Source organism: Photinus pyralis, unplaced genomic scaffold (genome assembly GCF_008802855.1).
Source record: "Photinus pyralis isolate 1611_PpyrPB1 unplaced genomic scaffold, Ppyr1.3 Ppyr1.4_LG4, whole genome shotgun sequence".
Taxonomy (NCBI): Eukaryota; Metazoa; Arthropoda; class Insecta; order Coleoptera; family Lampyridae; genus Photinus; species Photinus pyralis.
Genome location: NW_022170511.1, coordinates 21,511,048 through 21,527,606, shown reverse-complemented (window position 1 = coordinate 21,527,606; position 16,559 = coordinate 21,511,048). Strand labels below are relative to the sequence as shown.

The 16,559-nt window shown below is 37.2% G+C and overlaps 2 protein-coding genes across 2 annotated transcripts; one reads left to right on the top strand and one right to left on the bottom strand.

Annotated features, from left to right (window-relative positions):
- The first annotated feature begins 4,662 nt into the window (after nt 1-4,662).
- LOC116168558 (probable ATP-dependent RNA helicase DDX49) lies at nt 4,663-12,138 on the top strand. The gene is made up of 4 exons (XM_031484462.1): nt 4,663-4,823; nt 4,884-5,589; nt 11,402-11,757; nt 11,807-12,138. Exons 1-4 carry the CDS (start codon nt 4,757-4,759, stop codon nt 12,061-12,063), a joined length of 1,386 nt encoding a protein of 461 aa, XP_031340322.1. The 5' UTR covers nt 4,663-4,756; the 3' UTR covers nt 12,064-12,138.
- A 1,909-nt stretch (nt 12,139-14,047) lies between these two features.
- LOC116168642 (probable cytochrome P450 301a1, mitochondrial) lies at nt 14,048-16,149 on the bottom strand. Its single transcript, XM_031484574.1, has 5 exons — nt 15,980-16,149; nt 15,699-15,929; nt 15,093-15,650; nt 14,381-15,042; nt 14,048-14,326 (listed from the first exon to the last, which is right to left on the bottom strand). Exons 1-5 carry the CDS (start codon nt 16,101-16,103, stop codon nt 14,216-14,218), a joined length of 1,686 nt encoding a protein of 561 aa, XP_031340434.1. The 5' UTR covers nt 16,104-16,149; the 3' UTR covers nt 14,048-14,215.
- Nucleotides 16,150-16,559: the final 410 nt, after the last annotated feature.

Here is a 16,559-nt window from a genome sequence, read left to right as displayed (position 1 = left end):
TTTTACGAAAGAACGCGCGAATTTGAATCAAAGTTTGGTTAAGTTTACGTAGCGCACATTTGCATTCGAATTACGTATTTTTTGTTTGGATTATGAAAATAATTTAAATACAAGTGGAAGTACTTGCACGATTATGCTCCTCTTCAGTTACAAATATTGACTAATCTAACATTGGAGCAAAAATATCCTTGCATTTATAGGTTAGGAATTCGTGTCATAAAACTTTTATGTTCAGTTTGTTCACGATTAAATAGCAATCATGATTATAAGATCACACTTCGAAAGAACGTGATTTGACAATCCAAACGCGTTTGGATCACCCATATGTCTTTTATACATATATGGGATCACCGAAAGAAAGCGCTTTAGGCTCTACCGTTAAATAAAGTAATGGGGTTTGTGTAGTCCTTTGCGGATGTGATAAGATTTGTTCAGTTCATGTCAACTGCGTCAAGTTTCTCACATTAAACTTACAAAGTATCAATTATTGCATGTTATCAATACAAATATTTAAAGTTACAATAAAATATGTAAGTAAAAAAAGTAAAAATTATATTAGCGTTTTCAAATAAGGACGAGACATCTAGCGGCAATAAAAAAACTTAAAAGGTTGATTAAATTTCTGAAATAAGTATATTACGTGGTACGTTTAGCTTCTCTGTTGCCTTATATTTATATCTAAATGCATTCCGAGATGCATTCAGTATGATTACTCAACCAAATTAATTGAGTAATTGCAATGACACTTCTAATTCAAGTATGAAGCGTATGTCATTTTCAAACTTGGCGGTGATTCTTGTGACGCTGACGTCATTGAGATAAAAACGTCATCTGCGTTTAGATATAGCATTGACTATACACTATAGATAGACAAACGGACAAATAGCGAAAAATGGCAGCCGCTTTTACTGTAGCGAATATTTGCGTTAAATAGGCAACTTATTAAACACATTGCAATGCACGTACTAATGATGACGTCGAATGGGACGACATATGAACGCAAGGAAATCTATTACGTTTCATTATTTAATTTTTGATTCTGTACATTTTTGTTTGAACTACTCTTAATAGTATTACAAAGACCATTTACAAAATTTAAAGTTCTTAGCAACAATTTAACAGATATGGCCGATGCACAGCGTTTTTTTTCCTAATTTCAAAGGATTTGTGTAAAATTAATAGTTCCTTGGCGTCATTAAGGTTTGATGTGGTTTTCTAAGAAGCTGTTCACATCGTGTGCAATTAAACTTTTCGATCGCAAATTTGATCAACTCACTCTTCCAGTAATGTACGTAGTGTTACCAACTTCAATGTCCAAGATGGAGTTTTCTAATGACGACTGAAAAAATGCAGAAGATGAACATGATGGCGATTCTGAACATTTCGTCGAAACAAATAACACCCACTCGTTCTTGACGATAAAGTATACTAACTTTTTAGTTTAATTTGTTCGAACTATGCTGAATTATATCCTGTAGTGGATTTAGATGCCGAAATCCATTCTTTTAAGGTAGATATTGCGGGTCATACGATATTTTGCCTCCAGAAATTTGTGAGTTGCCGGAGACTTGTAGTATATAACTTTATGACAAACTCCTTTTCGTCTTGATGCCATGGAGGTTTATCTTTATGCAAAATTTGCGTTCTTACTAATCCGCGCTTGTCAATGTCAATACCTGTCACAGTCACTGTGCATGCACTTGTAGGTACAATAATTATTAATGACGTAATAACAACGAGAGTGGCGCTGCGACCATTTGGTGGCCCAGCTCCATACTAACATTTCCAGCTCCATTTGTGTTGCCATTTTTTAAGCCTACACCGTTTGTCTATAGTGTGTAAAGCTTAGACCATATAGGACATCGCCTGGGTATGTGAGTTTCAGGGTAAACGAGTCTGTCCGAAGTTGTCCGATGAGACACGATTTGAGACTGTCAACCTATAAATTAACAAACGTCAATTAATTAATCGCCTAGATATCCCAAAAAAAGCAAACTTATTCTTATTTGTGGACGTATAGCAAATAATGAAGAGCATTTAAAGCTTCCCGTACTACGCGGTTACTATAAAGCTGCTCTTTAAGCTATCCTACTGGTGTTTACACGACTTTAGTTTACCCTGAGATTCACATACCCACGACTACACTGCCCTCTATTCGTGACCATCCATTTTGTATTGAAAGCATAGGGCGAATAGCAGTCCATGTACTATATGGTCTAAGGTGTAAAGTCAATGGATATAGACATACCTTGTCTTATTGTACCATGGGCTAGATGTTTTGGTTTGGCGTCACTTGTGTTTTGTAGCGGAAATATTGCATATATTCATACAGTTTTTGCTTTGTTCTTGTGTTCGAGTTTATTCAGTCACTTTGATATCGGGTAATACATTTTATGTAATTTACAACATGCTAATTGTTAAATAATGTCCAGGTGCTTGTGGAAGTCTACGATATATCAGGTTTAACTCAGTTACATGGTGCACGGGTGTGTACCTATGTAGAACCTCGACTTCCGTGAAGTAGGGTATGCAATACCAGGTGTATTTAGGTTAGGGGAACTCGTAGCATTCACGAATATGTGTACCTTGTTGTACGTAACTAATATCTACGTACCGTGAGAGGGAGCTCATCAGACGCTAGAATAAAAATGTATTGTAGAGCTAAGGCATAAAAGAATCTGAAGGCCCACGAACCTTCAACTTTAGGGGCGTAGCATCCGTAACCGAGGACCGCCTTGCCCATGGGCGGCGACTCATTTTTTAATCTTCTTCAAGGGAGTGTTACGAGGCACAGGTAGTAGTTACGGAGGTCTGACTTTTATAACAATGTCATTATGTGGAAACAGCATAATTGGGAGCTCCACGACCACACTGTATATTATCATAACTGCCGATTGTTAAGTCACAACCATATATATGAGAGTCACAACATGAATAGATCAGACATGTTTTTACAAACTTTACACTACTCTGTTCGGTATATAATGGGCCGTATGAATAAAAGGAAGCAAATGCGTATACTTACAAAATTCAAAGTAAATACTCGTAACTGCCCCTTCATTATGGAATACATGGCCTAAAGGCCATGATGGAATAAGTAACTTAAGGTTAGAATCGTGAGTCACAACCATATATATATTATATATATGGTCACAACAATGCACATAGGTCATAGGCTGTTAATTGAATGCGTACGCTGTTGCCACAACATACATTTGCTGCCAGCTTCGTGAATAATGTCGGTAGGTACATTAGTCAAAGTCGACTATGGCTGTGCTTCTTAAGGTGGGTTCATAGCTCTTCGTTCATCCGTTGCGTTGATCCGTCAAACGCATAGTACATTTTGTTAAGGTTCATAGCAATCCGTCCACATTGTACATTTGCAACGTATAACCATAACCTAAATTTTATTTTGTACTATACCCTCTGTGATTTTCAGTATGTAAAAATGATACGAAAGTAAAAACACGTTGCTATCTGATTATTACTGTGAAGAACGAATAGGCGAATACTGTTAACGTACCAAACATAACCTCACTCTTGTTAAAAACGGACCAACGGAAACGTAAATGTTCAACTTCAACCAACTTTTCCGTCGTAAACGGACGACGTACGATTTAAAAATTTGCTGTCTTCTGATTGACTAACGGACAAACGGGAACGTATGAACGTAGAGCTATGAACTTACCTTTATCGTGGCCTGAGTTGAGGCACAGCCGTCTATAATTACAAGCCATGCTGAGAAGTTTGGCAACGTTGTTCGAAAGTCAATCGGTGGGCCGATTCAAGTTTTAATGGCGTCTTGTTTCTCTTGAAAAATGGCATTTTTCCTCTCTCCTGTGTTTCGCCTTGGTGGTTTTAATACAGAAGAAAGATACTTAGGCAGCTTACAATTGTACATATATTTTATTTATTTACAAAAATGGATAATAACATTTTTATTTGACTTTAAAATTCGGAACGCTGTAAATTGGTAAATGCATTATAATGTGTTTTCCATCGAGATCTATGAAATTGGTGAACTTCTGTCGAAAGAGGTCGAGGTAAAGTACACGCTTGAGCACTTAATTTCGGCAAAAGGACAGTAAATCGCTCTGCATCAGCGAGGTTTTATCAACGACCAGGTGTGATTCGGAGTGGCAGACTTTAAGCCAGTCGCTACTCCAGTGGGTCTAGGTACGAAGCTTTTAAAGGAGCACCGTAGACTTCAAATTCCCGTACCGTGAACTCCCGGGAATAAGTCGGACGGTTCCTTCAGAAAATCGACTTGACATGTCCGTGCTAGAATACCTGAAATACAAACTAATTGTGTTTTTTTACGATAAACACTTACCGTACTTACGTACCATGTAGTGTGTAGGTCATATTTGAGCTTGTACAGGTACTTTGAACAAATACAAGTGCTTGTAAAGGGTCCAGTAAGGAGTAGTCTGCTTTAGAGGTTATGACAACAAATCGATATATTTCGTTTAGCAACTTACCCGAATAATAATTTCTGTTGATTCCATACGGAGTAACACAAATTTACGCAATCTCGCTCTGTTAAAACAAGTAAATAGGAATATTACACCCAAAACACATATAAAATACACCTGAAATCTGACAAGTTGAATTAGGAAATCGGCCTACCATGCAGTGTTGCCATAATTCTCAGCACGGCTTGTAATTATCAGAGACATGGGTAATTATAGACGGTTGTGGTTGAGGTCTGGTTGAGTGAGGTTATGTTCTTTTTGTTTTAAATGTTCGTGGGGAAATGGATAAAAAATCATTTTCTGATTTAAATTTAAATCCCTGGATCATTCGGCAATGTGCAACTATCGGTAAGGAATACCCATTTATTTAAGTAATGCATCAACTCTTATTATCGCATAATTTTCCAGGTGTTAAAGATCCGACTCCCATTCAATATCATTGCATTCCCGAAATTTTAAAAAATAGAGATGTTATCGGTGCAGCGAAAACGGGCAGTGGGAAAACGTTAGCGTTTGCGCTTCCTATCTTACAACGATTATGTGAAGATCCATATGGCGTTTTTGCGTTGGTTCTCACGCCTACTAGAGAGTTAGCGTATCAAATAGCCGACCAGTTTGCCGTAATTGGAAAACCGATGAATTTAAAGCATTGCGTTATTGTCGGCGGTATGGATATGGTGGCACAAGGCCGAGAATTGGCGAAGAAACCTCACATTGTTTTGGCTACACCCGGCAGATTGGCCGATCATATAGACAGCGATGAGACCTTAAATTTTTCCAAAATAAAGTTTTTGGTTCTCGATGAAGCAGATCGTTTATTGGGTGGACATTTTGACGAACAAATCCGCACCATTTTTAAGGTTTTACCTAAAGCCAAACAAACGTTATTTTTTTCCGCAACTATTACCGAAACCTTGGAAAAATTAAAGGAAACAATTGGCACCGATCCATTTCTGTACGAAGCACCTGCGGACGTTGCGACAGTGGAGGAATTAGACCAACACTACGTTTTAACACCACAGGATGTACGTGATGCTTACCTAGTTGAGACCATTAGAACATTTCGGTCTAAAAATACTTCAGGGAATATAATGATCTTTACTGATACCTGCAAGTAAGCCTTTTATTTTTTTTTAGGTAATAGAACTTTTTGATTACAATTTGGCTTGGAGAGAGTTCTACAGATAATGTCTGTTTTCATATGGTAAAATATTGTTGTCCTGTGATGTCACAAATCTTGATGATTTACAAGATATGGATATGCCACAAACACCTTGACCATTCATTAGCGATAATACAATGATGAATGAGAACAAATTATCTCGCAAATTATATAAGATTTGGCATGTGTGGGGCTTAACAGCTATCATTTTAGTGCTTTATGCTGGTAAAATAATAGAGTAACCACCTGTTTTTTAATGGTAAAACTCGTACCTACCTGGGTAAAACAAACATAGCTGGTTTTTTAGAAACAAAATTTTGACCCACATCCAATAGGTATAATATTTTTCAGTTACCTTCTTAGACCATACAGTAGGATATCAATTGCTGCAATAGACTTTTTTTTATAGGAATGGCTATTTTCGTATGATAATTAATCCTATTTATGTAATTTGCATGCTTGAAGCAATCAAATTTTAATCTTTATTTGATGTTAGCAACTTTATTGACAAATCCATTTTAGGGGAATTTTTTTCTTTCGAAAAATTCCCCTAAAAATGGATTCTTTCGAAAAATTCCCCTAAAAATGGATTTTCATGCTTTCGAAAAATTCCCGTTATATGATGGTTGTGTCCGCCTGTCTCGAGAACAAAAAGAAATATCGATGTTAAATTTTCGCCAATCGATTTCTACGAGTTCAAGGATCAGCCAGATTAAAAGTCTGGTTTTCGAATGCAAGGTGGGTGGCCCCTACTGAAAATTGTATGCGATTCTTTGTAGGTATCTTGTTTCTTCTGTTGGCAGAGGTGCCAATTGAAATAGAATTGCAATGTTTACCTATTGCATACAATATTTCTTTCTGCAAGTTCGTTCGCGTTGTATTGCTCCTTGTCAAGCGGCCTTTAGTCCTTACACTATTGAAGGAAGGGACCCATAATACGCAATCAAGTGAAATTCTGCTGGTTGAAGCAAATTTTCGCATATTTTAGTGCAAAACTTTTTTACTTCTTTGTTTATGCCGTTCAGATGTTTGCATTTTCGACCGTGCGTGATTGTAATAAGCATATAAATTGACTTTATTGATATTTTTCAAAATGGTGCGGTACTGGTGCTGCTTTAATCCCACGAAAAAGGATTGTAGGCGGCCATGTTATTGGTGGCAAATAAAGCTAAAATTTGTTCAGTTTACAATGATGTTTTATGCCTCTGTCTTTCTTTCTCAAAGCTTTATAATCCTCGCTTTAATCCTATGCTTTGAATTCAAAATGGTTGGTCACAGATAAGGGGCACTGTAAGTAATTGTGGGTCGCGTACAATGACTGTATAAGGACCTACAAGTAAAAAAAAAAGAAGAGAGAATGTACCAGTGGTGGACGGAAGTCGCCATCATATTTACTTCCTTTGCGCTAGTCAGTTATGTTAACTTGACTTGATTTTATTACACCACTGGCAATGGTGACTCCTTTCTCCCAACTCTCATGACCTTTTTATCCATTTCGTCGTTTACCCTTTTAATACCCAGTTCTCTCCTTATTTTTTACTTGTAGATAAAGACAGTGGGTCATATGCTCCATGTCGGCCTTGTTTTTTCCAAATTTATCATTGGGTGTGTTCACCAGGCGTAGCGCTTCGGGAGCGCTGCAAAAATGTCTGGTAAACGACTCGCTGGTACCAGTGACGGACCTATGGGGGGGCAGGTTGCCCCTCCAATACTAGAGTTGGTAATTTTCATTACCAGTTGGCGAAGCCGCTAAAGTATCGTAAATGTAATAAATCGACTATTGAAGGAATGCGGAATTACGGCAAAATCTATAAAAAAGGACTCTTTAATAGGAACGTACGTCACTTCCTTCTTCTTCAACACAAGGTTGGTATTTTGGTAATGCTTTTAATTAGTATTAGAGACCGAATACTGATATCCTACATTTTCTACATGATTTATTAGACTACCCGTTTGAGTTGGAAATTTTTACAGTTGAGTTGGCAAAATGTCATGTCTGCCCCCCCAATTTTTTTGTCTAGGTCCGGCCCTGCAACTACCACTTTAAAGAAAGCGAGATCAGGATCGCTTTATAAGCGCTACTTTGAGCAGTAAGCGTACACTTGAAACGCTTAGTTTGGTTTTTTTACTATACCGTTCCTAACCTAACTTTCTTGTCTACTTTTTCCATCAATGGTAATTTTCAATTATGTCACATCCTCATTCATGGTGACGATAAGTATTTACAGATAAATAAAAAATTATGTTTAAAGTTACGAAGTACAAACAAAAACACATAATGGCAGATCATGATACATGCGCGCCTTTATCCCTCACCTTCCGCTGACTATAATACTCGCGCGTACAATAGTACCGCTACATTGGCGCTATGACCACAGCTTACTTACTATCCAGCTGCACAACTCTCTTGGCGGGAGCGGTTTGCGCCGATCTACGCGCGCAGCGCTTATGCCCCGCCTCTTGGGGTAAAAGACTGCATTGCCTGTTTGGCGTGCAATCAAGCCCAGTGTTGCCACGTTGGCCATTGTCCCGAATTCAATTCAATTAGGCAATAAAATGTATTAAACTCCTAACCCTAGTTTCATTGCAATATTACGTAATATTGTACAGCAAATTCTAAACGTTCACATTACAATACAGCTCAAAAATCACCTACTACGGTACTGTGAAACGACCGCGCGATGAAAATTCGTTTAATCCGGCTCCGACTTTTACCCCAAGCGCGAGAAAGAGGGCACCATTCCATCTCGCTTGGTTGTAGACCGCCAGATCAAAGGCGCCGCTCGAGAGTTGCGGAGCTGGATAGTAAGTAAGCTGTGCTATGACAGCAGTTGCCCGGTTGAACGCACAGACTGAGGTAATTAGTTAAAGCGATGATGGCTCTGTGTCCGTGTTCCGCTGTTTGGGGGGTGCAGCAGTGGTTTTTCTTACACAGAAATTGAGGATCTTTCGGGTGAGCTTTGGTTTTTTGAGGAGATCGATTATACTAGATGCATAGGTACGAGGCGTCGCTTATCATTCTGCTGCCACTGATATAGCCAATCAGGGGGGCTTGCAGCACTGCATTATAGGTAGGTACATATATGTATGTACGTATAGTCCTACCCCTCCCCTGTTTTGAGGAACAATCGAAACTTGGTAGTCTCATCACACTAGAAATCGGATTTTCATTTGATGTATTTGGGAAAATTGAAGGAACCGAATTAGCCTTTTACTTACGCGAAAAACGTTTCTGTTTTAATGTCCTTGTTTTTAAGGTTATAAACTGCATCACATTCATCACATTTTTTTTCAAAACAACTTCAGCGTCTCATTTTTAATTAATTATACAGGGTGTTTTTTTGGGAGCTTTAGTTAAACATTTCTGTTAAAGTAAAATAGGTAGGTTTTTGAAAATTCGAATCGATGTAAAATATTTTCAAAATGGTCGGACTTCTGGAAACACCGGAAGTAGATAGTCACTTCGTTATTTTAAATAGCAACCCCAATTTTTTATTGGGTTTTTGAATTCTACGTGAAATTTCAGTTCTTTTGATACCCATATGTCGATATCTGCCATTTATGGTTTTTAAGTTATTTTGACTTTAAGAAAAAAATGGCGGATGCAGATGGTACCTTGATAATTGATTAATTGAAAAAGGTTATAGTCATGGCAACCCATTTTTATCAGTGCATAGAGAATGAATAGGGCTTTCTTTTAGTCTACTTAAAAAAAAGTTAAGTTGCGTACAACCGCACCTATGGAGATCCAAATTTAAGAAACTTCAAAGACTAAAAACTCAGTTTTTTTAAATGGAATCATCATTTTCTTAATATTGCATGAGATAAAGAATCGAAATGGGCATATTTTAACAATACATGTTCCTATAGCTATCTTTAACAGTTTCTGACTTATTCCCATTTTATTGAATTGACACTATTTTTTTCGGATTTTCTTTTTAGTAGTCGGCCATGATTTTATAACAATTGAATTTTAAACAAATCTAGTGACACTAATCCGTCACCTACTGTTATAGGTTAACATAAGTTTTTCAAAAATCGAAAAATGACTCGCAGTGGTTTCACCTATTTTGGAATTTGTTATTTATGGTGAAATGAACAGAATCGCGGCACATGCTTGCCGTACATTCATTCGAACACTGGAACGAAATTGTACGAATTTTGGAAATGTTGTATCCCCGTTGAAGCACAAGTGATACAAAGCTCTACAAGAGAATATTTAAGAAAATGAATTGAATTGTAAATGCAAGATTAACAAAATAAATTCAATGTAAAAACTTCGTTGAAACATTTTTTGTATGGAATTGTTGCTAGAACAGATATCGCATTATCTCTCTGAATTTTCAGACTTATACGTTGTTTAAGAAATTCAGTTGAATGACTCTGTCTAGATTTCTCAAAAATTTTCCGTCCTATATCCTTAATACTAGATTAGAATCAATGATTGTAAGTATCCTTTCCTTGATTTGTTTAAAATTCGATTGTTATAAAATCATGGCCAACTCCTAAAATGAAAATGCGAAAAAAATGGCATCAATTCAATGAAATGGGAATAAATCAGAAAATGTTAAAGATAGCTATAGGAACATGTAATATCAAAATATTCCAATTTCGATTATCTATCTCATGGAATAGTAAGAACATGGTCATTCCATTTAAAAAAACTGAGTTTTTAGACTTTGAAGTTTCTTAAATTTGGATCTCCATAGGTGCGGTTGTATGCAACTTAACTTTTTTTAAGTACACTAAAAGAAAGCCCTATTCATTCTCTATGCACTGATAAAAATGGGTTGCCATGACTATAACCGTTTTCAAGTAATCAATTATCTAGGTACCATCTGCATCCGCCATTTTTTTCATAAAGTCAAAATAACTTAAAAACCATAGATGGCAGATATGGACATGTGGGTATCAAAAGAACCGAAATTTTACGTAGAATCCAAAAATGCAATAAAAAAAATAGGGATTGCCATTTAATATAACGAAGTTACGATCTACTTCCGGTGTTTCCGGAAGTGTGGCCATTTTGAAAATATTTTACATTCGGCCTTCAGAGTAACTCCTAAGTACAAATTTTAAAAAACCTACCTATTTTACTTTCCCAGAAACGTTTAACTAAAGCTCCCAAAAAAACACCCTGTATAAAAGTAACACAACTGAACTATAACAAAATTACATAAAATCACAATAAAACACTCAAATTAAATCTCGTAACATTGACGTGTGTCAAATTTCGTTTCACAAAACGCACACCTGCCCTGTGATGGCGCTGTAGATGTTGGTTTCATAAATTTGACTTTGCTAGCAATCCAGTTATTTTTTCATCCAAGGAACTATATAGTATTAGTATCGTGGGCTCTTAGACTATGACAGGTGGTCTGAAATTGTCAATTGAATTACTGTGACATCATATTTGAAAACTGTTTTTTGTTGCCCGAAACTTACCATGCAACCTATAACCTTCTGTAACCTCAGATTGATAAAACGACTAAACCTCTCGCCAGGAAAGATTGCCGGTCACGGAACACTTGATCCCGGTCTACAATCTATGTTCTTCTAAAGATGTGACCGACTTCCGGGATAGTATCGTGTCAATGTTGAACAAAAAGACTTTTCGTTCAACATTGGCACGATCTTATTCCGGAAGTCGCTCGCAACGTACGACAAACATAGATTGTAGATCAACACAAGGTGTGCTGTGACCGGCAATCTTTCCTGGCGAGAGTTATATGTATACCTATTGACAACATTTTAAATATTTTAGAAAATGCCAAATCTTGTCAATGACATTGAACGAAGTTGGTTTTGAAAATGTAGCCTTACATGCTATGATCTCCCAAAAGGAAAGACTCTCTGCTCTAGCAAGGTTTAAATCGAATACAGTCAAAATGCTAATTGCAACTGATGTTGCCAGTCGTGGTTTAGATATACCCTCTGTACAATTGGTAGTCAATCACAATGTACCAAAAATTCCAAAAGAATACATACATCGTGTTGGTCGGACGGCGAGAGCTGGAAAAGGTGGAATGGCAATAACATTAGTAACGCCTACTGATCTTAAATCACTTTATGCGATCGAAGAACGTATCAATACAAAACTTACAGAATTTAAAATCGATGGTGAGTACACAGATGGATAATTTTTATCATGATGATTTCGCTTTTTCAGATAGAGAAGTGGGAAAAATATTTACCCAAATTTCAGTTACTGAAAGTGAAGCACACATCAAGTTAGACGAAAAAGATTTCTACCAAAAGAAATTAATCAATTTGCGAAAGAAGTGGATTCTAGAAGGTTTGGATCCGGACGAAGAGGAAGCAAAACTGTTGAAGAAACGTAAATCCAAAAAAAAGAAACAGAAGAAGAAAGGAAATAAAGGTCATAATTTAAATAAAGTTAAAAAGTCTGTTGCTCCACAAATTTAATGTTATTTAATAAAAATGTATTTTATATTTATAACTCTTAAAATATATTTTTAACGTCCTCGTTATGACCTTCCATTTTTGTGTTTGGGTTTTCTAAGAATTTAATAAAACTAAGATTTTTGAGTTTCTTGTAACCTACACTGCCTGCTTAATAAACTGAATGGAATGGAAATTAAGACTAAATTTACGTCTTGTTCAAAATAGATTTTCCCAAACAAAACGTACTCTACGGTACTTTACAAGTAGTCTGCTTAGTTGGCTTATATGGCTCAATGAGATTTCCCTGACAATTATGTCGGAACAACCCTCTAGCTCAACATAAAACTTCCTGCGCTAATTTACAGGGTCTTTACCTAACTTAATTTGGTCATGTTTCAATTTGAAACTTTGTGATTCAAATAACACCCTTCGCCACTTCAATGCTAGAAGTGCGACTGACTTGCTGCTGTTTAATCACATCCGACTACACACAGCGCCCTTTGCGGTAGGGATATTCTTTCCCGCTTCCACACCTATAAATTTCCACCACGAAACATAATCTAATCAAAGAAAATGCGAGAACGGACTCCCGTTACAACCTTAGAGGTTTTGGAAGTGCCATTGCAAAACCAAAGTACCGTAAACAAACGCAATTGGATAACACCTGGAGGGAGTGTTGGGGGGGGCGGGGTATACTCGCCGTAGTATAACTAGACCAAGGATTGGTCTACGCGCGTGTAATATTAAGTTTTTTCGTATCTTTTCTCCTTCGCCCGCGACGAATTTGCAAAATTGTATGACTTCTGAAAATTAACCCCAAACGCGTGCTTTGAGCCTCCCTGCGCTGGGGGTGGCCCCACAATACAAAAAAATAAGAAAAAGTGCGTACCCTCATCCGCTACGGATTTTCAGAATAACACAAGGGTTAACCTTGTTCTTTATTTTTTTATCACCACTCTCGCCGGGAGGTAGACATGATTTTTTACGAGATTAGAAGCTACATATTATCGCTTGACCTTGTGTGTCGCTTTGGAAATAAAAATGTATTGCTAAATTTGTATTTTGTTAAACATAGGAAAATTTACACATGTACCGCTTCATAGCGAACATGAACGTAACTGTGTCTCAAATAAAAGGTGATAACAGCGTGTAAGTTACGGGACGAGGGAGAACTTGTCATCACTCTAATTCGGAGCGGGTAGGTACGTGTATTTACAAGTGATAAAATTACGCGAAGGAACATTTCCGTGTGGATTAAACTTTTCAAATATACCGTAGGAGCAAGTGCTTTGTGTAAAATTTGTATTAATAATATTAAGCAAATTTAAAATCCAAGGCGAAGTCTTCGCATAAAAAAAAACTTTTGTGTTTAACGGAATACGGCGGGAAAAAATTATATCTCGTTCACAGGAAAACCCAATTATGAAAGGGCACATTCAAACACTGGAACATTGGCATTTTATTCCATTACTTAATATTACGATTTTGATTTTTACTTTTGTGGAATTGAAACCGGTTCGCTTGAACTCGCAATACGTAGGTATCGACATGTTGGTCTGGCGTTCATCACGGAGTTAGTTGTACCACACAGAAGCGATTTCGAAAGAGTGCAGCATTTTCCAAGGAGAGATAAGAGGATTGTAACCTGAAAGGAATCTCATTCACGTTAATTACTGTAAGTTATTTTAAATTTTTTGCTTTATATAAAGTAATGGCCGGTTATTTTTTCGGAATTTGCATAATAATTTTGTTTGGAGTAATTTTAATGTTCCTGAAAGAATCGACCTATGAGAACCATTTGCATAACAAATTTTGTATTGTATTTATTTTTAAGAAACAAAGGATTTAGGGTATTTTGATTCATTAATTGAGATTTTGCATTTAATTTCAATGATACAATTTCTGCGGTTGGATTAAAATTTTGAGAAAGCGTTTATATTTTTAAACTCAAATGGAGATGACTACGCATTTCTTCGTACGAATCCAGTAGATTTGATGCAAGCGACCCTTGTAATTGTAATACAATCCAAAAAATTGGTTAAAGATGAAATAACTTATCCTCAGAGAATTGGAGAATAGTGCCCAATCAGGGAAACTACTATTTCGCCTGTGTGAATTTTATAAATGACATTGGTAACATACACACTACTATCAAAATGTGGATTCACTATAGCTAATTTCTATCAACAAATCTAAATTTTAGCGAATTTTTAGGCTCTGCTGTAACACGATATTTGTTTCGAATCTCTCCGTAGTGGTACTCAATTTGGAATTGATTCAGCAACTGTAACGTTATAGTAAATGTGAACGTTAATGAAATCATAAGGAAAGTTCACACCTTTAAAAACAGGACGATAACTTGCGTTTCTACTGAGCGGTATGGTAAACAAGGCATGATCCCATTGTCAAACGGAAGTACCACGTTGTCGGTATCCAATAGATCATCCTCGATCCAACGTTCTGGTCTAAATTCATTGGCATTTTCGAAATATTCCTCTCGCAGATTGCACATATGAGTAGCAGCCAGTATGTGCGTGCCTTTGGGTATCAGATAGTTACGCACTGAAATATCTTTGGAAAGTACGCGATTTAAGAATGGCATCGGTGGATTCAATCGTAAGCTCTCTCGAATACACGCCCTAGCATACTTCATTTTTGAAAAATCATGTATGTCTATTGATTTAAGTTCCTCGTAAAATTTTCGCTGCGATTTGGGATTTCGAGCAAGGTTATACATTAAAAAGGCAACTGTATGAGAAATGCCGTTCGCTCCTATTAACATCATGTCAAATAGCACAGTCAAAACATCTTCGATCAGCAAGCCCTCTTTTACAAAGAGAACTTGGGATATGGATAAACCTTCATTTTCTCTTTCCTTTTTCCTTTCAAGAGACTCTTGGGTCTTATAAATGTGTGTACGTAGCATACATCCTAATGCATCAAAATGTTCTATCAAACTGTTCCATGCAGGTGTGTCAAAAAATTTCCAAAGGTGAACACCTGAAAGTAATTCACAGATTAATCAGTGCCAAACAGAGTTTAATGGATACCAGACTCGCAACGTTTTACATCGTTATGTGCTTTGTTTAAAGTTTTTAGTATCTGTAGAGGTTCCGGAGCAGGACTTGTACCAGCAGCGTTTAAAAAACCCAACCGTTTGTTTACTACGGCGGACAATAAACATTCAAGACTCCATTTTTTAATTTCCTCATCGAAAGATGAGGGCACCTCATCTTGCCTATTACGAATATTCGAAATTCGAATAACAAACTCATCGCATATATCTTTCAAAGTTTCAATTTTGCCGGTGCCTGTGGAATCTTCCACAGTAGGACTGTCCCATTCATGGCCATTCCTCTGAATGAAGGAGTGGTTTTGTGCACATGAATAGCGATCTGCACATTTGTACTCGCGGTATTTGTTCAAGCAATCTAAGCACGAGCGCATCGGGTAACGCCCTTCACGTCTAAATACTTCCGCGGCATATTCTGCTCGAGTCACAACCACAATATCGCCACCAAAAGGACTGTGAAGGCGTACTATTGGTCCATACTGATCAAACCATTTTGAAAGAACCCATGCGCTCCTTCCGGAAGGTAGTTGGCTACCTGGTATGAGTGATATGAGCAAAATAATTATAGGCAAATTAATTTTACCAGCGGTTAACAAATACTGCACAATGGTACCTATTGCAGTAGTGTTCACAGCGGGGATAATCTTCCAAAATTTAGAAAGGTATCGTAAGGATATCGGGCCGGGGACAGAATCAAAAGACTGCGATCTATGTATCAAACCAGATCCATCAATTGATTGTTCCAACTTAAAGAACCGATCGAAATCCTTCGTGGTAATCACTTCCTGCGAGGTAGCGTGTGTGTTCAATGCTTCTATTGGAGGCGATATGTTATTTGGTATTCTAACAAGTGCACTTTCTTACCTGGAATGATTGGTCTTGGTTGTTGATGGGTGAGTGGCTCTGAAGGTAAAGGATTAGCTGAGGCGTATTTTTGAGCAAATCGTTTAACTAGGTTCACTTGTAATAACGTTGCCTTTGAGAGCATTTTTGTATGGGATACTATCAGAAATTGTCAACCTGGCGTTTTATAAAATGTTCCATAGCTAACTATTACAGCTCAACAATTTTATTTGGTAAGCTGGCCGTGTGGCACAGTTCAGTTAAAGCTGAACTGTGGTGCTAAGGGTCTTTAGTTCGAATCCGGGTTCGGGCATGAATATTTGTAAATGTACCTATAGTGGGTTGGGTTGGTACAGCAGCCTTGGCTGAAACCCCGCCCACTCAAAAATAAAGGCAAAATAAAATTAATAAAAATTAAGAAAATATGCGACTCATGTGAGAAAAAGGGATGGTTCGAAATATGTCAAATGGAACTTTCACTTGAGTACCAAAGCTACCTAGAGGAGGAACTCCTACTTTACTGTTTACTCAACTGGAAGTTATAAATTCGGCTGGTTATAACACTCATCTCGAGTATTTGCTCATACACTGCTAAAATGTG